The sequence below is a fragment of the Pezoporus flaviventris genome, unplaced genomic scaffold (assembly GCF_033815535.1).
Source record: "Pezoporus flaviventris isolate CSIRO_AGI_PZ_B2104156 unplaced genomic scaffold, CSIRO_AGI_Pfla_v1 ptg000013l, whole genome shotgun sequence".
Lineage (NCBI taxonomy): Eukaryota > Metazoa > Chordata > Aves > Psittaciformes > Psittacidae > Pezoporus > Pezoporus flaviventris.
In genome coordinates, this window is record NW_026892561.1 from 12,597,507 (window position 1) to 12,624,750 (window position 27,244).

Below are 27,244 nucleotides of genomic sequence, written 5' to 3' on the forward strand. Positions count from 1 at the left end.
ACTGATAGTGCCCCAGCAGGATTGTGCAAAATGCCCCAGGCAGCCCTCCTGTGACACCGGGCCGAGCAGGACAGGCTGTCACCACAGTGCTGCTCTCGGGGGACAGTGGCCTCACCCTGTAACACAAACCTCCCGTCATTGTCACAAGGCCATGGCTAAACACCACTGAAGCTCGTGCTTCCTTCACCTGCCTTCTCTTACAGGGCTGAGGCATCAGCCCCTTTCACTGTTGGGATTAGCCGTGGGAGGTGGGACAGGGGAGGCTGAATGGGCCTTACAGACACAAGCCTCTTGGTTTACAAAGGTGCTCGAAGTGCAGCTCACCCAAACTCATTTCACATCGCGCAGCAAAGGGCGGCATCTTCACCGCATGGTGGAGCTCCCCTCTCCCATGGGTAGGCCTTTCCCCTGTCCCTTTGGAGCAGACCCACAGGTCCCTCAGGCTGCTCCTGGCTCTGGGGTTTGGCCTAGTCCCTGGATCCCCTACAGCAGGGGCATGGAGATGGGCTCAGCCAGAGCCTCCTGGACCATTCCCATCAGGAACCTGCAGGAGGAGCGTTCTGGCTGAGGGGTTCACGTTGCTCACCAGCCTTCCCCTCGGTGGCTGGGGAACCGAAGCTGCTGCCCAGGTCACGGTGGGAAGGGACTGGATGCAGGTTCTCAGCAGCAGATCAGTGGCTGCTATCCAAGGCAGCTTAGTTTTCACAATGCTCTTTAGCTGATGGGGGCTTTTATAACTGGTGGTTGGGGTATAATTTATGTCTGACAAACTGTGGGTTTGGTTCCTAGAAAAAAGATTACATCTATAGGGTAAAAAAAAATAATTTTTAAGCATGGCAAATATTTCACCGTGTTTTTACCAGCACTATAATCTGGTCCCACTTGGTTTAGCCCTTCTCATGTGAAACTGATGGCCCAAGTTAGAAAAGCCAAGCCATTCACTAACGAGTTGCGTCATGTCTTTGCAGATTTGGCATATGGTAAACGTAGCTAAAGGATTTGAGTACGCAGCTAGTGGTGACTGGTAATTAAGGCTCAAAAGCTAATGTATTATGGTGTAACTATGAGCAGCTGCAGGTTTTATTATAAACCAAAACCCCACCTTGCTCAGGGAGGATTTGAGGTCAGGCTCAGCACAAGCAGAAGAGCTTGATACGGATCTGCTGTGATGGCAGATTTAATGCAATAATGCTTGTATTCAGTGTCTCAAAATTATAACACTTATCACTGAAACACCATGCTACAACAGTGACACTGAGAAGTGTGCATGAAATAAGGGTCCTCCCCAGGGACTGTACAGGCTGTGCCTGGCTGCAAGGGCAGGCTCTTCCCACAATCCCCACTTCCCCCAGCCCAGGGCTTGTGGAGTCTCGCCCCATCCCACCCATCCCACGCTCTGGGCAGCAAATGTTGCATCCCTGGCCATGCTGCTGCCATGGCATGGCATCATCTATGCTTCTCCAGGTGTAAGCAAAAACCCGTCTGTGAGGGTTTCGTCTTCTGGTGTTTCTTCATAGAACTGGAAGTCAAGTTTTATAAAAACATTTTGAACATCGATAACTTCAGCACCCAGGCTCTCTGCCCATACACTCACAGCCCTTTCATGCTTCGCATTTCTCCAAAGGATATAGCCTGAATTAAAAAAAGAAAGAGAAAAAAAAGAAATCCTAAGAAAATCCCGAGGGTAATGAACCACTTTGCTGTGCCCAGGAGCTGCCCTGGATAGCATTTCCTTTGAGCTGTACTCAACTCTTTCTGCAATGGCAGTGGAGGAGAGGGGCAGAGGCTGGCTGGGGCCTCCCCACAGCTCTTCACAAGGTGGACACCCGTAGTCTGCATTCCCCCACAGCCCCATGGGTGCTCTGACTGCCATGGTGGCTGAGCGATGCTCACTCACAGATCTCCTGCCAAGCTCATTGCACCCCTCACACCTGAGCACAGGGGGAGGAAGATACCCAAAACTATGCTCCAGCCTCGGCAGACTGGGAGGAGGGGAACAGTGTGGGCTGGCCCCACTGGAGCCTGGAGCTCATGCCAGAGACCCCTAGAGCCCATCCTCCGGGGGTCATGCAAAGCCTTGGCTTCCTCTGGATTAAGCCTCGGGGGTTACCTGGAATGTCTGTGCTCCATGTGACTTTCCATCACTGTACTGCACTTCCCATCACTGATCGGTACCCCATCACTGTGACTTCCAGGCAACCAGCAAACCCACCAACTCATCACTATACTGCTGCCAGGTAGTGCCCAAACACTGCCTGTCTTTAGCTCCCCATCACTTTGCAGTGCAAGGCACCATGACAGCAATTAAACTTTATGTCAATGTGTATTTATGCCTGTCTCTCAAAAATACTTCTTTTGGTACAAACAACATCAACTTCCAAACTATAAAACTCACATCCACTGAAGGTACCAAAGGTGCTGGGGAAAGCAGAATGACACAATTTTTACAGAATGCTCTCAAGTCCTTTCAAGAACTGGCCAGTGACTACCTCTTCACCCCACATGGTCATAGGCAAGTGCCACTTTTCTTCATTGCTTTCTACTGGTTTTAAGAATTGAATAACTTGCTTCAATTTTTTCTTTCTTTTCTTTTCCCCAGTAATATACTGAAGAGCTACATTTTTACCTATTTGGTAGGATCACATTCAGCTTTGCATTAACAGACTTCTACATAAGAATGTATGTGCGTCCAGTCAGTAACTAAAATGGCTGGACTGGATGTATATTAATTGGAAGAATGAGGATGAATTAAGTTAGATAAACTTAAGAAAGTACAATACCATTTCTATTGAAAATTGTGCAAAAATGGTGACTTAAGCAAGCAGAAAACACCTTCCAAATCCACTAGAATCCTTTGGGCTCCAGTGCTCACAGCAGATGAGCATGTCCCTCACCAGTACCCAGAGACCCCTGCAGCAGGTGTGCAGGAGGCTGATGGTGGCCACAGCGATGGCTTGTGCTGGGCACAGGGGCTGGGGCATCTCACCCAAAACACAAAGGTCTGGCTCTGCTTCGGACCCTTTGGCAGGTGGTATATTTGGGTAGCTCCACCATGTCCTATCCAAAGTCCCCTAATTTGCACTAGGTTCTGCATGTGGTGCATCAGAAGCATAATATGTTCTTGAGCCTCAGAGCAGCCTTGTTCAGTGGCATGACATTCAGGCTTAGTTCCTGATCTTGATCCCACTGGCAGCACTGGCACACATGTAGTTATTGCAGACTACCACAGCTGTGTGGCTGCTGCACCACACAGAAGTGAGCAGTTGCTTCTCTGAGTGCACAGGATCCCAGCACCAGGGAGGCAAGCACTGGGAGACACAAGCAGCAAACTGCTATGACAGCTACCCAACCCATATCTGTGATGGGGCCCGACACGGACACGTGCCTGGTGCACAGAAGACAGTCACAGACTCAAGAAGTCTATGAAATTGGGGATGAAAAGAAACAACACAGACCTCTGCTTCCATAACCAGCGAAATAAGGAAGCCTTCATCATTTTTCCATGCATGGATTTATTACCAAATCAGATATTTATAGGAAATCATAACAGTTTCTACAATAATAAAGTTTAATACTTTAAATTACTTGGGAAGATTCCACATATCCTTAACACTTAATATAGTATCTCTGTTATTCCTTAGGATGAGTTTTCTTACACCACACAATAAAAATACTAAAGTGTTTCTGTTTTTTCCTCTGTTGCAATGTACAGCTTCACGCACTGCAGTCTTCGTTCTCACAAGAACATGCTATGTGTGCATCAACAGTGTCCTGAATATCCTCTGACTTCTGGTCGAACTTCATCTGTTTGTCTGTCAGACTGGTAGCAGAATCTGATGGGCAACAAGAAATGCAAATAAACAGTCTACCTCAGAAGTCATTTTGCAAGGTACAGTATTTACCATACACTAGTCATTAATTACAGCAGGCTTGGCTTCTCCTGGCTGGCTCACATATTTGCCTAAGAAGTCACACAGAGATGTTCCAGGAAACCTGCTTAATTAATAAGCCAGTTCTACATTTAAAACTACTACTTCCATGTAGAGTTTTATTAATAATACATTTAGGGAAGGATATTATGAACTTAAAGGAAGCCTGGGACACAGACACGAACCTATCATCTATATAAACTGTATCTACCTTATCTAATATCTTATAATCTACCACATACCTAAAAAAAGGACATCCTCCTATATTGCTGCACCTGTATGCAGGAATCTTGTCCACACCTGCCCTTCTACTGCCTAAATCAGTTCAGTGAAATAGGATCACACCTGAAGTGTGATATGTAAAAATATACAAGGCGACAATCCCTGTTTCAGGGTGCTGCACATGATCAGATGTGGCTGAATCCTCACAGGCTGTAACACACAGCTGTGCTGTTACCCTGACCCTACCTTGGTAGCTCAAAGCACCATGAAGGGGAGTTCAGTTTGGATTTTAAATTTTGGTATAATGAAAAACACAGTAAAATTACAACAAGAAAAACCATCTCTCTCACTAAAGGAAGTTTTACATATTAATGAAACAGGAAAAGGTCTTCAATCAATATTGCAGAAAGTCTCTAGCTGTGAATGTATTAGATTATTCATACATTTACAGTGGAATAACTAAGTCAAGGCACAATCTATTAACTATTTTGTGCAGCTCCTATTCAGTAAGATTTCTGTTGATTTACCTGCTGGGAGACAGTGGAAACCAACAGTGACAGGAGTAGTCTTGGTGGCAGAGCATCCTTTCATACAGCGCAGCACAGGCTCTGTAGAATAGCACTTGGACTCTACACCCGCAAGCTGAACGGTCTTCTCAAGCTTCACAAATGAGCGCCTCAGTTTGCAGACTGTAACACAATCATTGGTGATAGTTTATGAGCTTACATTCAAAATCTTCAGATCTCCCCAGAAGGACCCATCTGCCAACACCGGCGATTTCCAAACAACTTGCCTCTCTGAAAACTGTATTTTGATCAGAAGTGAAGCAGCATAGCTGACTTTGGAAAATGTTTATTATAAAATACATTGGACTTTGTTCCTACACGCTAACCTAGAAATAAACCAGTTGCATTTGAAATTAACTTTTTGTAGCTCCCTATTGAATTAGCTGATTTAGAAAGCTACATAAACTTAATTTCAAATGCAACTGGTTTATTTCTAGATTAGCATGTAGAAACAAAGTAATGTACTTTATAATAAACGTATTTCAAAGTAAACTGGCTTACTGAACAGCTGCAAAAGAATTTGAAAATGTTGAATACTCAGCAGTGGAAATAAAGGGGGGGATTTCTGCCCAAATAAAAGTAATCACTAAAGAATTATGCTATTACCACTGTCATTCAGACACAGAATTGCTGCTGAGAGAGATCAAAAGTCATTGCTCCCAGCCAGTAATATTGACCACATTTTGGATTCCCAAGACGAGCAGTTACATGTGTGTGAGAAACTAAATGGACCACAATTTATTCCTGATCATAAGCTTTAGTCTCTAAAATTCCATCCATTTCCGCCATATGTTAAAAGGAAACACAATATGTGGTCACTACCAACCATGGGATTGTTATTGTGTACTTGCATGTGGACTCCATAGCCATCTATAGCAAGTTTGATGCCCAGTATAAGTGACAAAGACATAGAAGGATAAGAGTTAATGCACAGCTAAACATATAGAAGCCATCTCCAGGGATCAAGGAAGTCCTTCCGACCAGGACAAATCTTCTTCACAAAGGGAACATGCTGGTTCTCCTTGCAGCACTGTGGAATGCTGTTGCATCAGAACCTCAGCTGACAGCAGCAGCACACCGTAAGATCCTAATCTACTGAAACACTTAAAAGACAGCTTTTTTTATTTCAGCAATGTAATTAATTCCCTGGAACTGTTCATGCACTTGAATGCTTTGCTTGACAGGTTGCACTAGTCCAAAAATCAGATGGTCAGACATGGTAATCATTACTAATCTCCACCTGATTTTTTGATGAGTCAAATGCTGGAAATTGATGTCTGGAAAATGCTGTTATGCCTAAATCAAAGCATTCCATGTGAGTTTATCCTCTTATATTTCTTTTCCTGATCATCTAAAATACTTCAAAACTGAAACAAAGATGTCAACTGACTGGTGTATTTTGCCTCATTTATTTAACTTGAGACTTCTTAATTCCTTCTAAACTGGCAAGTAATTTTAATACTTAATATATTAGTTAATAATGAATTCTTATAATTTTTTTATTTCCAAAATGTTTACAGATTTAATATTTTATAAACAGATTCTATATTTTCTAAACAACTGCAATAATATATTAAATTTATTAGAGGTTGCATACCTCCTGTACATGGCTTTTCCTCCAAAATCCAAGAATGTGCAAAGCTCACTGCATCTTTAGCTAGATATCCATTGGGCATCCGATATTCTTCTTCACATTCTGCATCATATTTTCCACATATCCCACATGTTTTCCCTGCCATCCATAAAGCAACTTGAATCTGTGAGAAAAATAGTGAGAACCATTTCAAGTTAGAAAAAAGTGACACCTATGGAGCAGATTTTTGCTATCAGGTCTCTTCCAGTATAAGCGATTACACGAACATTTAAAATCTCTTTGGTAAGAATTCAAAACATCTGTCTGTCAGATGGCAAAGTCCTGTGGTGCTGCAGTGTCTTTAACTGCTCCAGCCTTTAAAACCTACTGTGCCAGTCTGGTATGTTAAGTTATTAATAATCTAGACTATTAATAGGCTGAAGCTTTTGCTTGGTAGATGTTTTCATAGTACAGACGATAGATATAGTCTGGTTTACTGATTTCTTACATTCCATTTTCACATTATTTTTAGTGCAGCCTTTAAAGCATTCATTCGTCTTTAAGAAGGGCTTCATTTTTGCTGATCTGAAGATCTAAACAGCTGTAAGAACAGTGGGCAGGAGCTGAAACTCATCTTTATTGCAAATGCAGTGCCGACTCAGTGTGCGTGCACTCACAAGCCCATTTCCCAACATACACCTGTACTGCAAGAATAAGGTATTTTTGTTGGTGAAAGATTCTTACTTCTGCTCAGAAATAAAGAGCAGGACTGTGCAGACCTGTAGTGTCATCTTCCCTTTGGGTCTTTTTTTGGGCCCTGCCCGTATTTGGCTTTGCCACTGTATACTCTTGCACTCATACATACAGATTTAAGGGAATCTATGGAAATTTCTCAACACACAAGCTTATGAATAGGTAGAAAGATACCTTGAATGTGTATCCATCAAAGTACAATTTGTCAATGCCATAGGCTGGGGCAACAAGTACAAGCCATTGATTTTCACTGTAGATCCACAGAGGAGCACCTGGAAGAAAACAGTATTAAACAAAGCAAAACCAAATCCGGAACAGACCCAACTTAACTTCTTTAAGAAAAAAAGAAAGCAACTGTCATGTTTCTAAAATGTTATTTTCCTTGAAATTCCTCATTTTTTTCTATTCAAGAAACGAAACATACAGCAAAACAATGTAGAAAAGTGTAAAAAAAAACACTTACAAAGATTAGGTGTTTGTAAATGGTGGAAAACAATTTTAGTGATCAGGGGTTTATTCATTTTTCTTTGGATTAGTAACATACGCATATCTATTTCTAGAAATTATTAGATCTGCCTATATTACCTGTACAGTTGTACAGATGTACAAGGCCCTGAGTATATTATATAGGAGTAAGAAAATATGAAGAACACCATGACTGTCACTGGAGCCATTTCTACCACAATTATAACTTCCCTAGGACATAAGAAATAGGACGGAGCTCAGCACTGGCAGTTGCTAACACAATCAGTAAGATGTCACCCAGTTCGAATACTACAGCTCTACAGGAAATACCTGCACTGTATATAGTCACTGACTGCATAGCACAAGATGAAACAAGGTCCTCCTGTACCTTTTTTTCCTAGAACATGTGAAAATGAAACAACAGGTGCTGCTTCACTTACCAGCAGATGCATATGAAACATTCGTTGTGGGGCTTTCAACCCCATCTACCAGCAGTTTCACTTGTCCTCTCACAGGGCGCATGTCAATTTCACTGTTAAGAAGAAGAGTGTTCATACCTTGTTTGTATGACATTTACATGCATACAGTGACAAAGATATTTTCCTGCCCACTGAGTATCACTGGTCACAGTATAACCTCATTTCAACTACTTAAATTACATCAGGGGTATTCCTTACATAAGATGCAGGATAACATCATCAGCCTCACATGGAAAGTAAATAAGGGAAATGCTGAAATCCCATAGGCTGCTAACCGTAACAGTGAAGCTCAGATGTAAGCTCCTCTGATATTAAGTATGGACAACGTAGTCCCTCATGCTCCCAGCATCTGGCAGGAGTTACTTACTGATTGCCAAGCTTGATGTTGATTGCTTTCAAGTCCACAGCTTCTTCAACATTCCTCATCATCACCAGGAACTTAAGGTCAGAGCTGCAGTCCTGAGCCAAGATGTGGTAGCAGTTTGCTGGCATTGTGTAGTTAAACTGAACTTCGTTAAAGGTTGTTATCTTGTTGTGGGAAACTGAGCAGCGAGCTGGTTAAATAAAATGCCAGTGAGTATTTGCTTTTCCATGAAAAGAAAGTCATTAAATGGAATATTTTATTTTTAGTGCTATATTATTTTAGCTTTATATTTTTTTTCCAATCTGTGATATTTTTGCATGGATTACAGGGGCTTTTGGCTACTAAGCACCCATAAATTCTAAAAAAGGCATGGAAAATATACTCCTTTGTCAGAAAATAATTCCAGAAAGTTTATTGTACCTTGATCCCTGAAATGTTTATGATTTCTGTACTATATGCATAATATTCTCTCCCAGTAGAGCCATCCTCACATTATTATATCACATGTTTTAATTCACTGGAGACAAATAATCCCAGAAAAATTCAGAAGATGCTCATTTAATTCAGGAGACAGAGGATGTCATGCTTCTGAAACCAGTTAGACCCTGACCTTTCAAATTCTCGAGCACTGCAGAGGGGGCTTCAGCAAAGAAGTCCCATATGGGAGGCTGCAGCTCTGAAGCTGGTATCCTCGGACCTACAGGGAGTGGCAGGGGAAGCCTCATGGCTTTTTCATAGAGGATCATCTGAAAAAGAATTCAAAAACACACTCAAAAATTGTGCCAGGTATTCACAATTCATATTCAGCAAACAGCTGAGATGAGCTTTTTCTCCTACTTGGAATTTTATTTCAATTTCTTCTACTTTGGCTCACAAAGACTTTATGTAAACATAAGTCATCTGACCATGAGCTCTTCTGCTTCTGCTTACAGTTTTCTCTCATAGTGTGGGTTGTCAGTCAGATATTATTAGGGAAAGAATTATTCAGAGGTGACACTTCAGAGGTGGTTAGGTGAACACTTATGGAGCTACTACAGATGGAAACGTGTCATTATAAGTACCCACAACACTCTCCCTTTCCATGAACAAAATCATTCTATAAATATTCTTGGATGTAATATAAAAAGGTTGAAAATAACCAAAAGTTGTTTTAATCATTTGCACCCAACCTGATGCTTACTTAATTTTTCATTCTTAGAATTGACCCACTGTAATAAAAATGCAACAGCCTCACTTTTCTAATAGGAAAAAATAGGAAAGTGATAATAATATTTTGCAATTACATCAGGAAGCTTGACAACAACATCACACGTCCTTGGAGAAGTTAGAGCCACAATCACCCTGGCTTGTCGAGAAGGATTCTTGTCTGCTTTTTCAGAGAAGCCCAACATAAATGCAGCCCCAGGAACAAACTTGTAAAACCTTCAAATCAGAAAGATCTGGTGAAATAGAGAAGCAAAAACCAGCACACATCCCAAACAGATTGCTTCACATCTGTAAGTAGCGCAGGGAGTCTTCAGGGTAACTGATGAGGTCCCCATGACGACTCTCTGCTTTACTTACCAAGTCTTCAGTGAAAGGAAGGATCTGTTCCTCAGTTTTCAGCAATTATGCCCAGTATAAAAATTAGTGTACATTACGGTAGCATGGCTATGATCTCCCAACTCAGCTTTTATGTCCAAGTGCAGTATTCAGACAGATCAAAGAATAAAATAATAGCCAGTACTTTAACCACTCACTTTAATCCTCATGAGTGGATGCTGATTTTTCCCAGCTGACCGATACAACAGATGAGTGTCATTAAAGACTAAAACCTCACCATTCTGCTATGGATCTGACCCTTGAAGGAACTTTAGGCCACTCCACTTTCACTTGTGCAGCCGGGTGGGCGGCAAACCGCCCAGTTACCAGCTCAGTTGAAATCTTGTAGTCCTGGCAATTCCGGCCCCATTTCAGATAAGCCTATAATGGAGAGAGAAACAGTCCATTTCTAAATGCATGGAACATGGTTTTCCTATGATGCATACAGCTGTATGTAACTATTTTTGAGCCTTACCACTGCCTTGTGAGCATTGAGGACTGAAGCATCAGCACAGAGTTTCCACTTGCTTGAATCTGTGAGGTTTGACACAAATACTTGCATCCGGGGCCTGACGGAGTCAATATCAGCATATACCACAAGCTGGAGGCCTCCTATCTTTTCACCGTTACGAATGCCATGAAGAAAAACAGCTAATACTGGTGTTCTAACATCTCCCAAAAACTTAGGCTAAGAAGGGAGAGAAAGTATGCAAAGAATAGAATTATAAAAGGGTTAACATTTTAGATGCAAGATCTAGATGGATAAATGAAAAATAAGCAACTGAATTGCAAATATGCACCAGCATATGTGCCACACACAAATACATGCCTATAACATGTATGTCTTTAATGTGCATGGCTCATTCTATATGGACTAAAATTTTTGCCATTTCCCGAGCTACAGTTCATGCTATGGAAATATTCATATTATTAGGTTACAGTAATGACTATGGTTTGGGCTTCATATATTCACCTGCTTTTTGCCTGTCCTCCTTTTTGTCTGCCTGCCTGGTCTGTTGGCTTTCACCTCCCACTTCAGCTGTGAGTTCAGTGGGGCAGGCAGTACCCTGGCACAAAATATAATCCTCCAAGACGCTGTCTTCATCAAGAACCTCCCCCCTTGAGAGCAGGGCCTTAAGCATGTTGTGACCTGTAATTCCTTCACTCTATTGTTAGACTTCACTTTGCCCAGTAAGGAAGCCGGCATGCATCAGGCTGAGTGGTGGTGAGAAGCTAAAGTGCTACATGTCGCTTCTGGAGCATGCCTTCCACTGAGGCTCTTTTTAGCCTCGGCCTCCACCACCATCCTTGCACTGGCACTGCAGCACCTCAACTTCCCTCCTTGTTGCAGAGGTCACAGGATCAGTCTCTGCAGCTTCTGTTGGCTAGCAGTACCATGAGGGAAGGATTGTGGTGCAAGTAAGAAGGATCCTCACCTCACTGCTGAGGAAAGTGCATATGGGAACTAAGATGCGTGTCTCACTCTTAACTGATAGGTGAGACTTGAGAGGTTGTTATGTCTCTCTTCCCATTATCCTAGCTGTACAATTACTGCAAGCACAAGGCCACTCTGCCATTCTTCCAAGCTGACAAAACCCCCTAGAAATGATGCAACTAACCCGGGAAGCAGCTCGAGATGAGGCATGAATGGATCTGGTAGAGGCATACGTGCTGCTAAGTCGGTCAGCTGGGAGTTTCTTTTTTGGGAACTGCAAGAAGAAAACACGTCATGCTGTAGAGGGTAACTTAAAAGCATGCTTGTACAAATTGCACAAGGCAGTGCTGCAGAATTCTGTCTGTCCTGGCACTTGGTGTTGGTAAGCTTGCATTCCAACTCTGAACAGCTCAATGACTTGCAGTATGCTTTGTCCTGCTTAGACATGTGATCTAACTCTGAAAAATCTTCTTTACCCAAATATATCTCACCCCTCAGAAGAGACATATAAGAAAGTGTCTAGATAAGAATTCCCTGTGTCAAAAAATGATGACCAGAGGGAGTCAAATTGAAGCAGCCTCTGGATTCAACATGAAAGACAAGAACTTTTTGCTTATGGAAGGGCCTGATCAACTGGAAGACACACTGAATGGACCAACTGAATGGACACACAGCTGAACTTCCTACTTTTTAAGAAACACTAATATCAAGCATACAGCTCCTGGCTGGCCCACACCCTAGGAAGAAACTTCTGCTATACTAAAGTACCCTAAAATACGGTATCCTCCCATGTTTGTCAAAACCACTATCCTGGTGTGAATTGACAGTGATTCCAGCCCAAGAAACAAAGTGATCAAAGCCAGTCGAATGACCCGAGGTCTGATGGTAGAATCTTTGCTCCTCTAAAGTGTGCATCCCCAGTCCCTTGTACTGCTTTGATAGAACTTTGCATCTAGTTTGCAGAGCCATAAATTGCATCATGTGGAGAACATAAAGGAGAACACAGCTCTTTGTCTTTATGCAGCTTAGAAGAACCACCACGGTTGATTTGGTGTTCTAAATGTTATCAGTACTGTAATTTTCCTCAAAAAAGACAACAAGTTGCCTTTAAGCTTTCCATTTGACTCACAACAAATTCCATACTTAATTTACTGAGGAAAGAAAATCTCACCTCTTGTCTATGCGCTGATTTAAAGCGGTACAGATAAATCTCATCATCTTCCTTTGAAAATAAAAAAAAAAACACACAAAAAAAAAACCAAAAGAAGATGAAAATTCTCAGAAGAAAAGAAATGCTGTAATTACATTGAAATCTGAGCACTGGGAATTAAGTAAGGATTTTACTAATTATCATTCATATGTAGCTCTGTATGCTTAGTCACAAGCACATAATGCACGACATGAAGTAGCTTATATAAAACATGTTCCTGCTGCAAAATTAAGACAGAAACCTGCAATATATACTCACAGAAAGCAATAAATTAGCAAAAAAATGGTTCCATGCCTATAGCAAAAGTTTCACATATTTGAGGTGTTCTGAACTAGACATCTGAGCAAGTGATTGCAGGTCTGCTTGCAGAATTAATATTGAAATTTTATGTTGCTAAAATTTACTGTGTCAATTCATAATTTCAGGATTTATGCAAAGCCAACTGCCATCAGGAATATGATTCACAAACATTAGCAGCATCAGTCAATTTACTGGCAAAGTTACCCATATTTTGGAATATCTGCTGCTGCTGCCACCTTCCAGATGTCCTGAATGATGCCTATGGCTATGGTGACTTGATGACTTGCTGCTGCTGCTGCTGCTGCTACTGCTACTGCTGCTGCTGCTGCTGTGGCTACTGCTGCTGCTGTCATTCAGATACCTTGAGTGATGCCTGTGGCTATGGTGACTCGATGACTTGCTGCTGCTGCCACTGCTCTTACTACTACTACTACTACTACTACTGCTCCTCCTCCTCCTACTGCTGCTGCTCCTACTACTACTGCTGCTACTACTGCTGCTGCTACTGCTCCTACTGCTGCTACTACTACTCTTCCTGTTGCTGCTCCTGCTGCTGCTGCTCTTGCTACTACTGCTCTTGCTGCTGCTGCTACTGCTCTTGCTGCTGCTGCTACTGCTACTGCTCTTGCTGCTACTGCTCTTGCTGCTACTGCTCTTGCTGCTACTCTTACTGCTTGCATCTTTGTTTCTTGCTTGCTTTACTTCATCATTCTCATCTTCATCCATGGCCTTTTTACGATCAGGAGAAGCAGCAGATGATGAGGAAGAGGAGACAGTTGAGGAGGCAGAAGATGAACTGGAGGGATTTTTTGCCTTGGGGTCTATCTCAAGCTCTGTTAGCATAGTGTTTCCTTTCTTAGAAGGTTGCTTCTTCTGATGTCGTGTTTTATTTGCAGCCTGCAAAAACAGTTCAAATTAAAATGCAAGAGATGTGATACATCTGGTTCTGTACTTACAAAGTAGGACTTCTCTGGGCATCAGACAAGCTGCTCACATCAGCCTTTCAAGGAACAACTTCCCTGCTTCACTCACTGCAGAAGCTGCAGAACTCCCTTATATCCACTCTGCCCAGCTGAAATCTAGCTCAGCACAGAGGATCAGCCCAAGCTGGATGCCCTCCGTAGCATCAATCCCTCCAGATGTGGCTTTGGCTTACAGGCCTGGCACTGGCACCTTTCAAACTAACTCCATCCTTGCTTTCACACATCAGCTTTCCACATGGAACTTCAAATTCTTGGCTTCATCTATGGGAAAATACTCCCTTTTCCCATGCTCAAAGCCTCTTACCTTGAACACCTTTTCAATGCCTAGAATCTTTTTCAGCTTAGCTTTAATGTCCTCATATGGAGATGATTCATCCTCTTCCTCAGAATCCGAGTTTACCTCATGAATTATTTTGGAAGCTGCTCTGGATCCTGCCTGAATCTCCAGCTGAATTTTGTCGATATCAGCATCTGTTCGAACTACACACCAATTGCACACATTAGAAGGTTGTACTGCTTCAAACAGCACTGACAAACCTAAGATGACAAGGCTTGTGCTCAGTATTGTACCTGGCAGCAAGACTATTTTAGCTTCGTGTTCTCCAATTAATCTGTGCAAATATGTGTTTTTTAGGAAGCTGGCATCTCGTGACCTTCTGGAAAAGCAGAGCTGACACCCAAGGCGATACAGTTTGATGCAAATATCTTGTTTATGAATTTTTCTTCCTATGCCATGGCGAAGATCCTCTTGAGAGCTATAGGCATGTTTCCTTGGCATGCTGTCAGCTTCTTGCTGCATTGGAGATGAGTATGTGAATACCATTGGGAGCATACCATAGGCAAGAGTAAAACTGCACATATGTGCATCATGGAGAGGGTAAATATTACCATATAAGCAAAAAAAATCAATAGGTTACCATTGTGAAACCTTCTCTGGAAGCTCTCTCTGCTGGTTTGAAAGGTTCTTCCACAATATCTGATGAAGCATCTTCTGGAAGAATTGAGGTCCTCTTTTCAACACCTAGTTCTCCTATATTTCTTGATACAGCAAAAGCTTTATGTCTGTTGAGATATGTGCAAAAAATGCTGAATTACTCTGACCCCTTGTCTTTAGATTACATGAAATACATCCTTGTCAGTATCATGTGACAGCACAGAGATATGATGTTTGAACATAGAGATTTTATATGCAACTATAAACAAATATTAAAGACGTAAGAGTTCATGACAAGTATCAGTTTCTTGTATCACAGGAAATTTTTCAAAATCAGGATGAATTTAAACAAATTTCCAAAATATGAAAGGCATTCATTTAAAAACAAAAATTTAACCCCCCTTGAAAGTCAATAAAATAATAATAATAAAAAATTAAACCCACACAATAACAGGCAAATTAAAATAAAAATTAAATTTCTAAATAATTTAGGTAGCTTTTGACTTTTAACTCCTCTATTTCTCTTCCTTGCTCTTTATCCCAAAAGTTCTGCTACGCACTGCAAAGTCACTCTGCCTATCTAGAAACCTCTGTAAGACATCAGCAAATTGCAAACTTGGTAAGGTTTCAGCAACAGAAATTATTCTGAAATAAGACTACCATACCTTCCAGCCACTATCTCAGTTTCCTCATGGCATGGATTTGTTTCAATCTTGATGTTCTTCTGTTTCACATCTATCTTGGCATCAAACTTGATTGGCAGTCTTGCCAGGACCTTGCCTTGAATTTCAACAGCATGTTGAAAGTATTCCGTGTTGACACCCATTGTTGCGACTGTATGTACATACAAGCTGAAACAGAGTGAAGCAGTCAGGTGTAAGAAAGGTGCTCCTTTTCAACACGTGGTTGTGCCTTTTCATAGAACTCCATCAAGTGTAAAGCCTTAAAAACCTGCCATACCTTGGGCTTATGTCTGCTCGAATCTGCACGGTGGATTCAAGCAACTGGGAAGGTCTAAAGTCTCCAGTTACAGGGGGGGTTATCTTTCCATCAACTGCAAATGACAGGACAACATTTGAACATGGTAAAAGGTTATGATGCAACTGAAAGTGGAAATAAAAATATAGGAAGAAAGAAAGAGCTGACCCAAATTGAAAGTTTGTTAATCAGTGTAACATTAAAATTCCAGAAGGCAAGGAGCCAGAAGACAGAGTGAATGGTGAGCAAACCCTGCTCTCCAATCTTTACTCATATCAAGTGTGAATATCTTTCTTGTACTGCAGACACAAAACTGGATATTGAAATCCAGATGCAGCCTCAGATGCGCTAAATAGAGGGAAAGAGTAATTTTCATGCTAGCTCTGCTCTCACTGTTGCAGCCAATAGTGCAGTTGGCCTTCATCACCACAAGAGCACACTGCTGATTCATTATACTAGCTTGTCCTCCAGGCCTCTCCAGCCCTTTTCTGCAAAGCTGCTTTGTCTGGGTGATGCCCAGCCTATACACTTGCATGGGTTACTTCATCCCAGGTGAAGAACTTTGCATTGCCTTTGCTGAATTTCATCATACATTCGTCAGGCCATCCCCTCCAGCCTGTCAGTGACCCCTAGGATGACAGCCTGACCCCCCAGTGCAGTGACTGCTCCCACCAATTCAGTGTCATCATTGACACAGATTTGTTGAGGGAGCCTACTTTTCCAAAGTTCAGATTGCTAGAAGAGACAATGAACAAATGCTGAGAAGCTTGTCATGAGTAACTCACAATGAGCCACCAATTAGACTTTCATCTGTTGACTACTGTTGGAGGATCAGCAATCCAGACAGCCTTACTTTGTAACCCATCCGTTCAATCCATACCTGCCCAGCTTGGCTACAAGGATGTTATTTAAACAAAAATAGATAAATAAAAATATCCACAAAACAAGAGGCGGGTATTCAAAGTTGTTATTAAAACAAACTAATAAACCAAACACTAAGAGCAGTGAAGAGTGGGCATATACAAGACTTCTGTGTAAAGAGACTCCTCATGTGGTGTCAGCAGAAGCAAGGGTCAGCTTTGCCTAAACTAAAAGTCTGCTGCACAACACAGTACGATCACTGAATTAATTTCTTGATAAGTATTTGTACTTGCATATTTACTGTTTTAAAACAGAGCTCTCTGTCTCTTTTCACAAGCCTTCTTCTCTTCATGCCTTCTCTAACATTACTGGTAGTTCCCCTTTGATTGTCTTCTATTTTTTCCTCTGCTTAAATCACCATTGAATCCTGCTTAGCCTGTGTGTGCATCTCTTGGGAGCCACCCCCTTCTGCCCATGTTTATCTCAGCTCTCCATGTTTATCTCTGCCCTTGAACACTATGATCTTTCTCTCTGGTTTCCTAGATTTCCACCTCAACTTCTCTGTCTCCAATCCATCCAAAGATGAGTCAGAAATCAGGTGTGTCCAGCCTCTCTTCAAGCATCTTCACTACTTCCTCTCCACTAAAAAAACTAGTTCTTTTTCTAACTTCCTGGTTTTCCACTTCTTTCTCCAGCCCACCTTGGCCTGTCCCTCTCAGCCTCCTGCTCAGAGCTCACATGGCTGATCCTGTACTTCCCACTCACCGCTGGCTGCCGCTCGTGCCAGAGCACTCGTGTATGACCCGTACTCCAGCGGCAGGCCAGTGCAGGTAGGAACGACGTAGCGCAGCTCTCCAAGCCACACCGGCTGCGTCCATTGTCCTGCAATGCCATTGCGGATTTGGCTGGCAACTTTCTTTATCGTCGTGCTCCTGTCAGCTGGTTCTAGCACAGCCTGCAATAAAACGGAGATCCAAGAGGTTGAGATATAAAAGTACAATGCTGTCAGATCTTGCAAAGAGAAGCAGGGGTCCCTGGTACCTTCACAATCTGATGCAGGACTTCCTTATTGATGCTGACATAGGCCAGCTCTTGGCCAAATAGTTTCAAGTAGGCTGATATCAATGGGGTTTCTGTCGGCAGCTCTTTCCATCCCAGCAGCTAGGGAGCAGATAAAGAAATAAGCAAAGTTCCTCAATGCAACACTTCACAAATGGTAATTCAGCAAGGTGATCAAAGCCATCACTGACCAAGTTGCAATCTTCCACTGCTGCTGGTGTTTCTTTGCTGTTTCGTAGGTAGCACAGTGTCACTAATTCAGACTTCCCCTCTCATCATGGTGCCCATGAGTATCCCCATGTGTTTAGTATTCTGATTCAATAACATTTACACAGAAGGCCTGGGCCACTAGTACCACCAAACCCAGTTTGAAAGCACAGCAACAAATCACCTTTTCTCCGAAGACAAAGGTATGTTCTTGTAAACTAAGTGAGGTAGATGAAGGGAAGGATGGGGAAGCCTGCCAGCCATGAAACACACGTGATGCCTGCCTCCCCTGTCTCCTCCCAATGCTCATTGTGCAGCCATACATGAAGTTGGGCAGAGGCTGGGCCAGAGCGAGAATTTGCAGAAGCTATTGCAAACATCATGGGAGTGATGTCCCCAGCAGTTCCACTGCAGATCTTGCTTTCACAGAAATACTTGAGTTGACTGCTAGGCAGGTATTTACCTTCTGAGGCAGGGCCTAACTAATATGAGAAACCTCACTAAATACCCCTTCATATAATGCATACATTGCATTACTAAAAATACCTACAGCTTTTCCAATCTCCTTTATCTTTTTGTATGCAGGATATTCAGCAAACGGGATATTCCGTTTTGTGATAACATCTGTGAGGCCTTCCACACGGACACCAGCCTACCAAAACAACACAAGAAAGAGCAGTCTGAAACATACTTACAGAGATGAAACTTTGTGGTCAATTTTAATTTCAATTTGCCCGATTAATAATTCAGGTAAATATTTACCTCCACCAAATCAGCCACTGACCCTGCAGAATATGCCATCAGCTTGGAAATTATTGCTGATGGGAACATCGTTCCTGGGCTGTTCATAACAAAGACATCTCCAGCAGCACCAACTTTATAGTTATCTATAGCAGAAGTAAAGAAAAGACATCTTTTTTTAATAACCATTCCGTTTATGACTCAAGATCATATTTCTGCAGCTTTTTCCATTGCCAACACTGATGTATCATTATGTAAATCTTTTTAGGCACAAATTAATAAATGGCTATTCATGTGTTTTCAAATATATGACTGTCACATTTAATTCAGTATCTTATTGAAATGCAGAATGATATATTTCTCCAAGGACTTAATGTCTGTTAAGAATGGGTTTCTGAAATGTAAATTTCCTGGTCAATGAAATGCTTTTACTCACCAAAGTAACCACCAATACGCACGACCTTGCTATACCGATAGCTGAGCCTGTCCAGTTTGGGGGCCAGCAGCTTAAGGGCAATATTGCAAGCTGAAGATCTAAACAAAATGGGAAAGGTAATAATATTCAAAAATAAGATGCACCCCCATCAGAATATGAACTGAATTCAGTTTGTCAGCACATGCAGTGCTCACCAACAAGAACATAACAGAACTTACTATCTGCAGATTGCCAACTTCGCTCCTGTCTCTACTTACATGTTGTACAAGTATGGCAGTCTACTCTTCGACAAAGCCTTCATGTGGGAATACACAAAACTGGCCACTTGCAAATTGCTCTCTTTCATTGCCACATTAGCTATTGTTGTTATCAAAGGAAGGGCAGGCCTTGTCTCAAAGATAATAGCACAAGCCATCATTCGCACTTCCGGAGGAAGCGACTTGTCTGCAAGGATCTGGATGAGATGTCCCTGCACCTTCAGAGAGAAAACAGTGACTGAAATTACCAGTAATTGAAACTTTTTTTTTACAGACTGGATCCACACATAACCCACAAGAAATATGGGAAAGGGGGTCATTATCCCTGCAGAAAGGTTTCCTAATCTTTTTTACTGCATGGTTCCACATAATTTTACTAAGAAGAGGCCATGGAGGAACAGCCCCATGGAGAACGGCTGGCACTGAATCTGAAATAAACATCCATGTATGAATATATTAGGTCAACTCACCACAACCAAAAAAACATCAGCATAGATTTTTGCATTGTGTTCAAAGAGCAGTGAATAACTTCGGAAGAAACAACAGTAAATGGTAAGGCAGATTCATTTTTTGGAGTAGATCCACTGATTTGGTGAGCATGCTTCACTATTTTTTAGATCACTTTTAAAAGGGGAGCTTCAGCAGCTCACTGAAGACTGAGTGGATGCTATCTGCTGTCTCACACATCTCCTATATCTAAACCATCTGAAAGGCAGAAGTCTTGCTCATGCTCAACACAGGAGCAACCTCCACAGGTGGTCAGTGGGAAAGGTCTAGAAGAGGCAGAGCCATGTCAACATTTTGCCCAGGAGTTCAATAGGAAGTGTCTCTCTCCTCCTAACTATCAAGGCAGTTTAAATTAAATGTCTGACTTTTAGGTGGCTAAATTTCCACCACAGCATAGGCTATGTCCGTTATGACAGATGACTAAAGAAACACTGCTGATATCTTACTGACTAATAACTATTACAGCTCAGCAGAAAACATCAGCTTAAATATAAAACTGTACTGTGTTGGTCTTAAAAATAATATATATATATATATATATATTTATTTTTTTTAACCATGCTGAATCCATGCACATGATACCATTAAGCTCATTACCCTTACAGTATATATTCTCTAATTCACTTCCCTGGCAGGTCTTACTTACTGTTTTGGAGTCTTTCCAAGCTATTTTTCTCAAAGCCATTATGGCATCAATCTGAATGTGGATGGGGATGTCAGAAGCACTTGATGCAGATATGGGAAGGAACTTCTGGATGCGCTTGATGCTGGCTGGTTCTCCCATGTTGCCAATGCATTTCAGAGCTAATTTCATTTTGTCTTCGCGGCCCCTGCTGATTGCTTCATCTGCCAGATCATGGATGGGCTATAGACAGAGCAGTTCAGTCTTCCTAACATACAGATTATCCACAGTGTTCCCCTTCCCCACTGAAAAGCCTATCACAATAAAGCCACCTGATTTAATAACATCACTCAGTGATGGCTTTTCTCAGGATTTTATCTTACAATGTGAAAACTGTTTTCAGTGAAAAAGCAAATTAATTAATTAATTGCCTTTCTATTAAGAACAACTTGACAAAAAGACACCTACCTGAAGAACTTCTTTAGGACAAGATGAGGCCTGAGAGCAGTATTTATTGACCACAGAACTGTATCCCAAGCAGGCAACTTGCTGAAGCATGGGACTTTTCTGGATTCGAGAACTGGTTACTAAATCCTATGGGGGAAAAAAAGGAGGAAAAAAAAAATTGCTATTTAATATGGTGCTTCATATAGCTTTCAGAGCAGGAAAATCATCAGAGCTTATCTAAGGGGAGCAATTTCAATTATTGTTCATATCCAAACAAATTAAATCAGCGTGTAGACATCATATTTGCTTAGGAGTTTAATTCTCCATTATTCTCAATGTATATATAGGTTTGTAAAGTGTCATCTTGATTTTCCTCAACTAAGCCTATCTCTGAAAATACAAAGATTATGGGTGAACATCAGTGTATAAATGGAACATGCTTAGAAAAATGTGCAACTCCATTATATTAATGGAGATTATAATGGAGATTGATAGGTTACATTAATGATGCATTCTCACATCATATCAGTTTTCCCTATTTAAGAAGAATAATATTGACTAGAGGTGGCAAAATGCTGTTCAGAATACATGATTCATTATTGTATCAAAGTAGTTGATGTTTGCACTTGCACTTCTGGTTCATAGGAATAGTTTGCAGTTAAAAGAGCTATTCTTTTTAAATGACATTACACGCAAATCACCATTTGTTTCAGAAGTAAGTGATTGAAGTGGACAAAACGTAGTCTGCAGAAAGCATGATGTGATCCCAGCAAACTAAAATGGGAGTTATTCTCTGACACTGTTATGGGAAAAAGACTTGCGTATCCGTGTAGCAAAGTGAAGACACAAAACTGAACTCCCCTCTCATATGTAATGCCAAAAGAAATCCATGGCTCAACATTTGCATAAAAGTAGTGTACATGAGAGGAGTATCCAGTCTCTGATGAACTGAACAATCAAAGGCTGTCGTCAGTTTTCATTCCTTTTATAATCAGATAGTGAAGATTCACACAGGTTTACTCACTGCTGCTATTGGAACGGTGTTTTCATCAGCTTTCATTAAATGAAGAGCAAAAGAAACACTTAGAAGAGTCTGAATGTAGTTAAGGTCATCGTTACGAATTCTGGTCTTAATGAATTTGAGTGCTTCTGCAGTGCCTGTTGCAGAAACTGCACTCAGCAGCCATCGCCTGCAAGCAGGTTAAAAAAAAACACACCTTAGTGTTAGCTCTTGATTCTCCAAAAATGGAAAAAGGTTCTTGTAAGTTAATACAATGAAATACCTGTAGCGGGGTTTATCTGAAAATTGCTTCCAGGTGGATTCAAGAGTATCAGTGCTTGCTATCCGGCAGAGCTGGACAAGCTCCAAGAATCTGTATGGAACATCATCGTGGAAATCTTGTTGGTTATTCTGGACTATGTGTTGCAGCGTTTCTACTATCTGTTACAAAACATGAAAGAGAGAGGGCATATGTAATTAAATCCTTTAGAATTTATGATCATCACTCTTCTATTATTTTTTTTTAATTAGGAAAGCAATTTGAAGACCTAAAAATACAATACCCGTTGCTCAGGGTTCTTCATCTTGATCAGCTGCAGTGGCATTTGTGGCAGTGCTGAGAAGTCATAACGAAGGCCTCCATAGCCCTGCATGGAAATGTCTGGGGCACTCCCCCGTTCACTTCTCACTTCAAGCAAGGCGAGTTGTTGTCTGTCAAGAGACAAGTGTCACCAGAGGAATGAATTAGCTCTCTTCCTCCATCTGCCTTGGCTGTTTGTTGATTCAGCAATACTGTGACAGTATTAGTTTTACTCTTTAATAATTCTTATCACAGTAAAATATTACAGTTTGCTAATGGACAAAGCCTCTTAATTGGAACAAAATAGTTCTGTAATCAATGATCTTATTTCTACATGCAACATCTTCCTCGTAACACTATAAATTAGACCTTTTTTAGGACAGAGCAGTAAAGTTGCATTCTTACAGTATAAGCAAGCAAAAGAGTTTTTCTCCTTTTCTTCCATATACCCATAGTGCCAAGTTCACCAGGGCACAAATAAAGAACTGTTCACTAAATTTTTAGGAGTGTGGAAACCCCAAGTATGAGTACTCGCAGCTTTACAGAACTGCTGTGGAACTCAATTCTCATTTCACTTCCACTGGGGGTGAAAGGGACTGCCAGAATCCTTACTCTGCCTACCTTGCTTCCATGACAGCAACACCAGTAGGTTCACTGAATGGCGAGATCTGATAGACTTGCCGTGACACTACTTCTGTGATCAGAGTGCCGCTGTCTGACTGCTTCAGTTTGTAGGAGAAAGCTGCAGTCCCCTTTATGAGCCTTGCTTTCTGGAGGAGGAGGACAGAGAGATCCAAATAGTGAACAGGAGCAGAATGGCCAGGCTTGTAATTAAGATTTTCTTCATGTCTCACATACCATCACGTCAACTGGACAAGGATAGATGTAAGCCATTCCAACACTCTTGGTGACTTTTTCCTGGCAATTATTTTGGTCCACGGTTTTGGTAACAGAGACTCGGTCATTCTTCCTGTCTTCCTGGATGATGTACCTTGTATGGCAAACACCTCCAATTCCAGCCTAGCAGATCAATAGATAATGAGACTTCCCAATTATGCCAGTATTTCACTGTGTGAGAAGTTTTACTGAACAAAGATTCTGAAGGAGCAGCATGAGGGTAAGGACCTACTGAAATGTCTTAATTATGTTTTGAAACCTTTAACCATTACACATATTTAATCCTGTTGAACTAAACAATAAACATATGAAAAATAGTCAGGGGATAAGAGTTAAAAATGAAAAAGTAATCAATTAACTAATATCAACAATAAGCAAGTAAAATGGATCAAGTAGCTGACTCAGGGAAGCCATATAACAGATACTTCCATAGCTAATTATTCATTTTTCTTGAAAGAACTGTATGTTAAGTCTTAAAAAGAATCCAGCCCCGATACTTCGTTCAACACATATGCACACATTTTCTTCTGCGTGAATGAAAATTATCCTTTTTTTGATGAGGAACATTCGAAAGTAGATGCAAACAAACAGAAACTTCTAGGAAGAGCACCTAAAGAGAATACATTCAGTAAAGTAGTTTTAGAATGGAAAAACAAACCTCTTGCAATTCATACACATTCTGTGACTTTTTAATGGTTATCTGTATCAAGTTCAGTATTCCTCTCACTATGTTAATACACATATTGGGGCAGTCTTCTGGGCCATAAATGTTTCCGACCCGTCCACTATCGTATTCAAACTTGAAGGGCCGGCTAAAACATGAAGAAACTATCTGGGTGATTTTGGATGACTGAGTAAATGGGTCCCTTGGCCAGACGCCATTGTATTCCTGGAATTGTGGAGAGCGGATCTGGGAGGAAATAAAGAAAAGATATGTAAGTGAATAAAATTACTTTGATACTATATATGCAAATAGATTGGAAGAAATTAACATAATCACTAGTTATACACTCTTTCTTTCCAGATGTAGGCTTAGGAATTCATTCAGCAGTTTATTCTTTTGTCTCTTGCTTACACTATTGTAAAACCAGTACAAACCCTGTAGGATCAGCACTGGTATTTCATCTTACAGATGCAGTTGACGTATTGCTATTACCTCATATGGACCTTTTAAACATTTTACTTGCATTAACTGTATACAGAGAAAGGCTGATTCAAGAAGTAATTTAAAAATTTCAATTCAGCCTCAAAATGAGTATTTTGCTCTAGGTGAAATTCTGTATTTAAAAGATCAATGGCATTCTAAATGTAAAAAAAAAAAACAAAACAAAACAACAACTTTAGAAAGTTCTGTTTTCCAATATTATTTTTTTTTTTTTACTAAACTGGTTGCAATGCCTAGCCCATAATTTTGACACCTTGCTCTCATCACTGAAAGATCTACCAGATCTACCACTCGGCTACAACCAGCAAGAGCTCTGCCACTGAACTCAGTGCCCAGAAAAGAAAAAGAAACTCTGATTTGTAACTAAATTAAACAGAGAAATAAAGGATTTTTTTCTGAAACAAACATATTTATTTCAGATGGGTCAGGTCCTATCTCTATTGATGCTGTCAGAGGCATGATTGCACATGTACAGATCTCTCACTGCATTATCCAAACACTACATGTTCTTACATGCTCCTTTTTGATGCCTTTCATTTTTAAATCTTTCATCACGTATCACTTTTTATTTTTAGCTTGTATCATTTTTTAAGTCTACATTTAGTAATTTCCAGTATGACAATAACTCTGCATACCCAAGTCTGGCTTCCCACAGAGACTGGAAATGTGTGTTGAGACTAGAAGCAAATCTTAAACACAGAGGAGGCTTGAATGCTTTGAGTTAGAAACAGCGATTTTCTAGCAGAACCCCTGATTTTGGCACCTCTATTTCCCTCATAAAGTCTTGAGGAACATCTGCTACAAACAAACAATTTCCACAACAAACACTGGTGACTGGATGCTAAATCACTTGTCACTTCCAAGACTTTAGCTTGAGATCATTCCCTGACATCGAGGGTGTCACGAGGATGATCAGGGGACTGGAGCACCTCCCATATGAAGACAGGCTGAGAGAGCTGGGGCTGTTCAGCCTGGAGAAGAGAAGGCTGTGTGGAGACCTCATAGCAGCCTTCCAGTATCTGAAGGGGGCCTATAGGGATGCTGGGGAGGGACTCTTCATTAGGGACTGTAGTGACAGGACAAGGGGTAATGGGTTCAAACTTAAACAGGGGAAGTTTCATTGGATATAAGGAAGAAATTCTTTACTGTGAGGGTGGTGAGGCACTGGAATGGGTTGCCCAGGGAAGCTGTGAATGCTCCATCCCCGGCAGTGTTCAAGGCCAGGTTGGACAGAGCCTTGGATGACACAGTTTAGTGTGAGGTGTCCCTGCCCATGGCAGGGGGGTTGGAATTAGATGATCTTAAGGTCCTTTCCAACCCTAACTATTCTATGATTTTATCTACAGCACTAAGGCTCTAGTTGTATTTCCAATAGCTTTCCTAAACCACAGATTCGCCAGATGCAGTTATAACTGTGATTTATAGTCTACTGTTGCATAGTACATTTGGTAGTAGACACAGTACCTTGAGGAGGTAAGTGCTCTCTGACAGCCCACTGATCTCTACTTTGCTGCTCAAGCGCACGCCAACTTTGGCTAAACCTTTTTCTGGAAGCCCATTCAACACCCAGCCTTCATAGCTGTACAAGTGGCTCTTTCTGCTACTGAACCCAGGGTCTGTGGGGAAACAAGAACAATTTTTCACAATACTTGCAAGCACATTCCGGGAAGTAGAAATTACAACAAAGTCATCAAAGGAAGGCCATAAAAGGAAATTTACTTACCAATATCAACCTTTTGGCTACCTGCAAAAAGAGACAGAAAACAGATGAGTAACTGTCAGTCTAGATCAAATTGTTGCCATTGGCCTTAAGGAAATTTTGGGAAAAAGAGATTAAGGGATATGTAGGCTTACCTACAAAGGCGAGCGCTAGTGCAAGTATGATTCCCTTCATAGTGAAGGTGAATGGGGCTCTGCTTGTCATGGTGAGACTTTTATGGAAGAAAGCTCAGGAACACGTGGCCAGGTTCTGCTGAATTCTCAAGTTTTTTATCAGTTTATGTAAACACTTCTCTTCTTGCAATCATACTTTCTCTTCAGATGGAATAATGGAAATCAAGTCATACCTTGGCATCTCACGGATTTTTTCATATAAGCCCTTCACTAGATTGTTCAAAGGTTTCTGTTTATCCCAGTAAAACAATTTTACCAGGTTGTTTACAATAAATTTATAATAAACACATTACTTAATTTCCTAGATTGTGTCACCAGCTGGCTGCTGGTATTCAGTCACAGATCAGCTTGTTTGTGCCCTGGTTATGCTGACCTGGCATCTGACCCAAACTGTTATCTCACTGATAGTGGCCCAATTAACAAAGTAGCATCAGTGTCACATGCATTAAGAATGCCCTTTCTCTTCACTCAGCATTGGTTTAGTTACCACTGTAGGCAGGAGACAAGGACAGCTAAACCTTTGCTAGTCTTACATATTATAATCTGACCTAACATCCTACTGAAAACCTGTATATATGGAAAATATACAGGTGTATTCAAAATAACAAACCCAGGGATCAGCATGCCCTTTCAGCTCTGGTCACACTGACCATGAATATTTTTTAAATGAACAAAGATTTCATAAGCAATCTGTAAATATTTTATCTTCTAAGGTAAATGACAGCTAAACATGAACAATGAAAAGCTGCAGAGAGCGGCAGCAGGGAAGCAGGGGGAACAGGAGTGCAGGTCAGCTAGAT

The 27,244-nt window shown here is 41.2% G+C and overlaps 1 protein-coding gene across 1 annotated transcript; it reads right to left on the reverse strand.

The window, feature by feature from the left end:
- Window positions 1-1,635: 1,635 nt before the first annotated feature.
- On the reverse strand, window positions 1,636-26,920 carry LOC133268476 (vitellogenin-2-like). Its single transcript, XM_061451641.1, has 35 exons — window positions 26,406-26,920; window positions 26,275-26,295; window positions 26,016-26,167; window positions 24,045-24,296; window positions 23,348-23,509; window positions 23,111-23,259; window positions 22,473-22,620; window positions 22,193-22,350; window positions 21,934-22,099; window positions 20,931-21,056; window positions 20,487-20,705; window positions 19,334-19,551; window positions 19,077-19,174; window positions 18,662-18,786; window positions 18,450-18,551; window positions 17,675-17,794; window positions 17,399-17,588; window positions 15,755-15,848; window positions 15,460-15,645; window positions 14,778-14,922; window positions 14,431-14,653; window positions 14,165-14,340; window positions 13,082-13,774; window positions 12,539-12,589; window positions 11,552-11,641; window positions 10,408-10,620; window positions 10,171-10,313; window positions 9,635-9,773; window positions 8,962-9,097; window positions 8,355-8,541; window positions 7,949-8,040; window positions 7,218-7,315; window positions 6,315-6,474; window positions 4,679-4,840; window positions 1,636-3,833 (listed from the first exon to the last, which is right to left on the reverse strand). The coding sequence occupies exons 1-35, from the start codon at window positions 26,473-26,475 to the stop codon at window positions 3,715-3,717; spliced, it is 5,583 nt and encodes a 1,860-aa protein (XP_061307625.1). The 5' UTR covers window positions 26,476-26,920; the 3' UTR covers window positions 1,636-3,714.
- Between the last annotated feature and the right edge of the window lie 324 nt (window positions 26,921-27,244).

Coding starts and splice junctions, on each gene's coding strand:
- LOC133268476 (XM_061451641.1), bottom strand. CDS start 26,475: ATGACAAGCAGAGCCCCATTCACCTTCACTATGAAGGGAATCATACTT. Junction 22,351..22,472: donor TGAAGAACCCTGAGCAACGG/GTATTGTATTTT, acceptor GTTTTGTAACAG/ATAGTAGAAACGCTGCAACA. Junction 13,775..14,164: donor GCATTGAAAAGGTGTTCAAG/GTAAGAGGCTTT, acceptor CTGTTTTTGCAG/GCTGCAAATAAAACACGACA.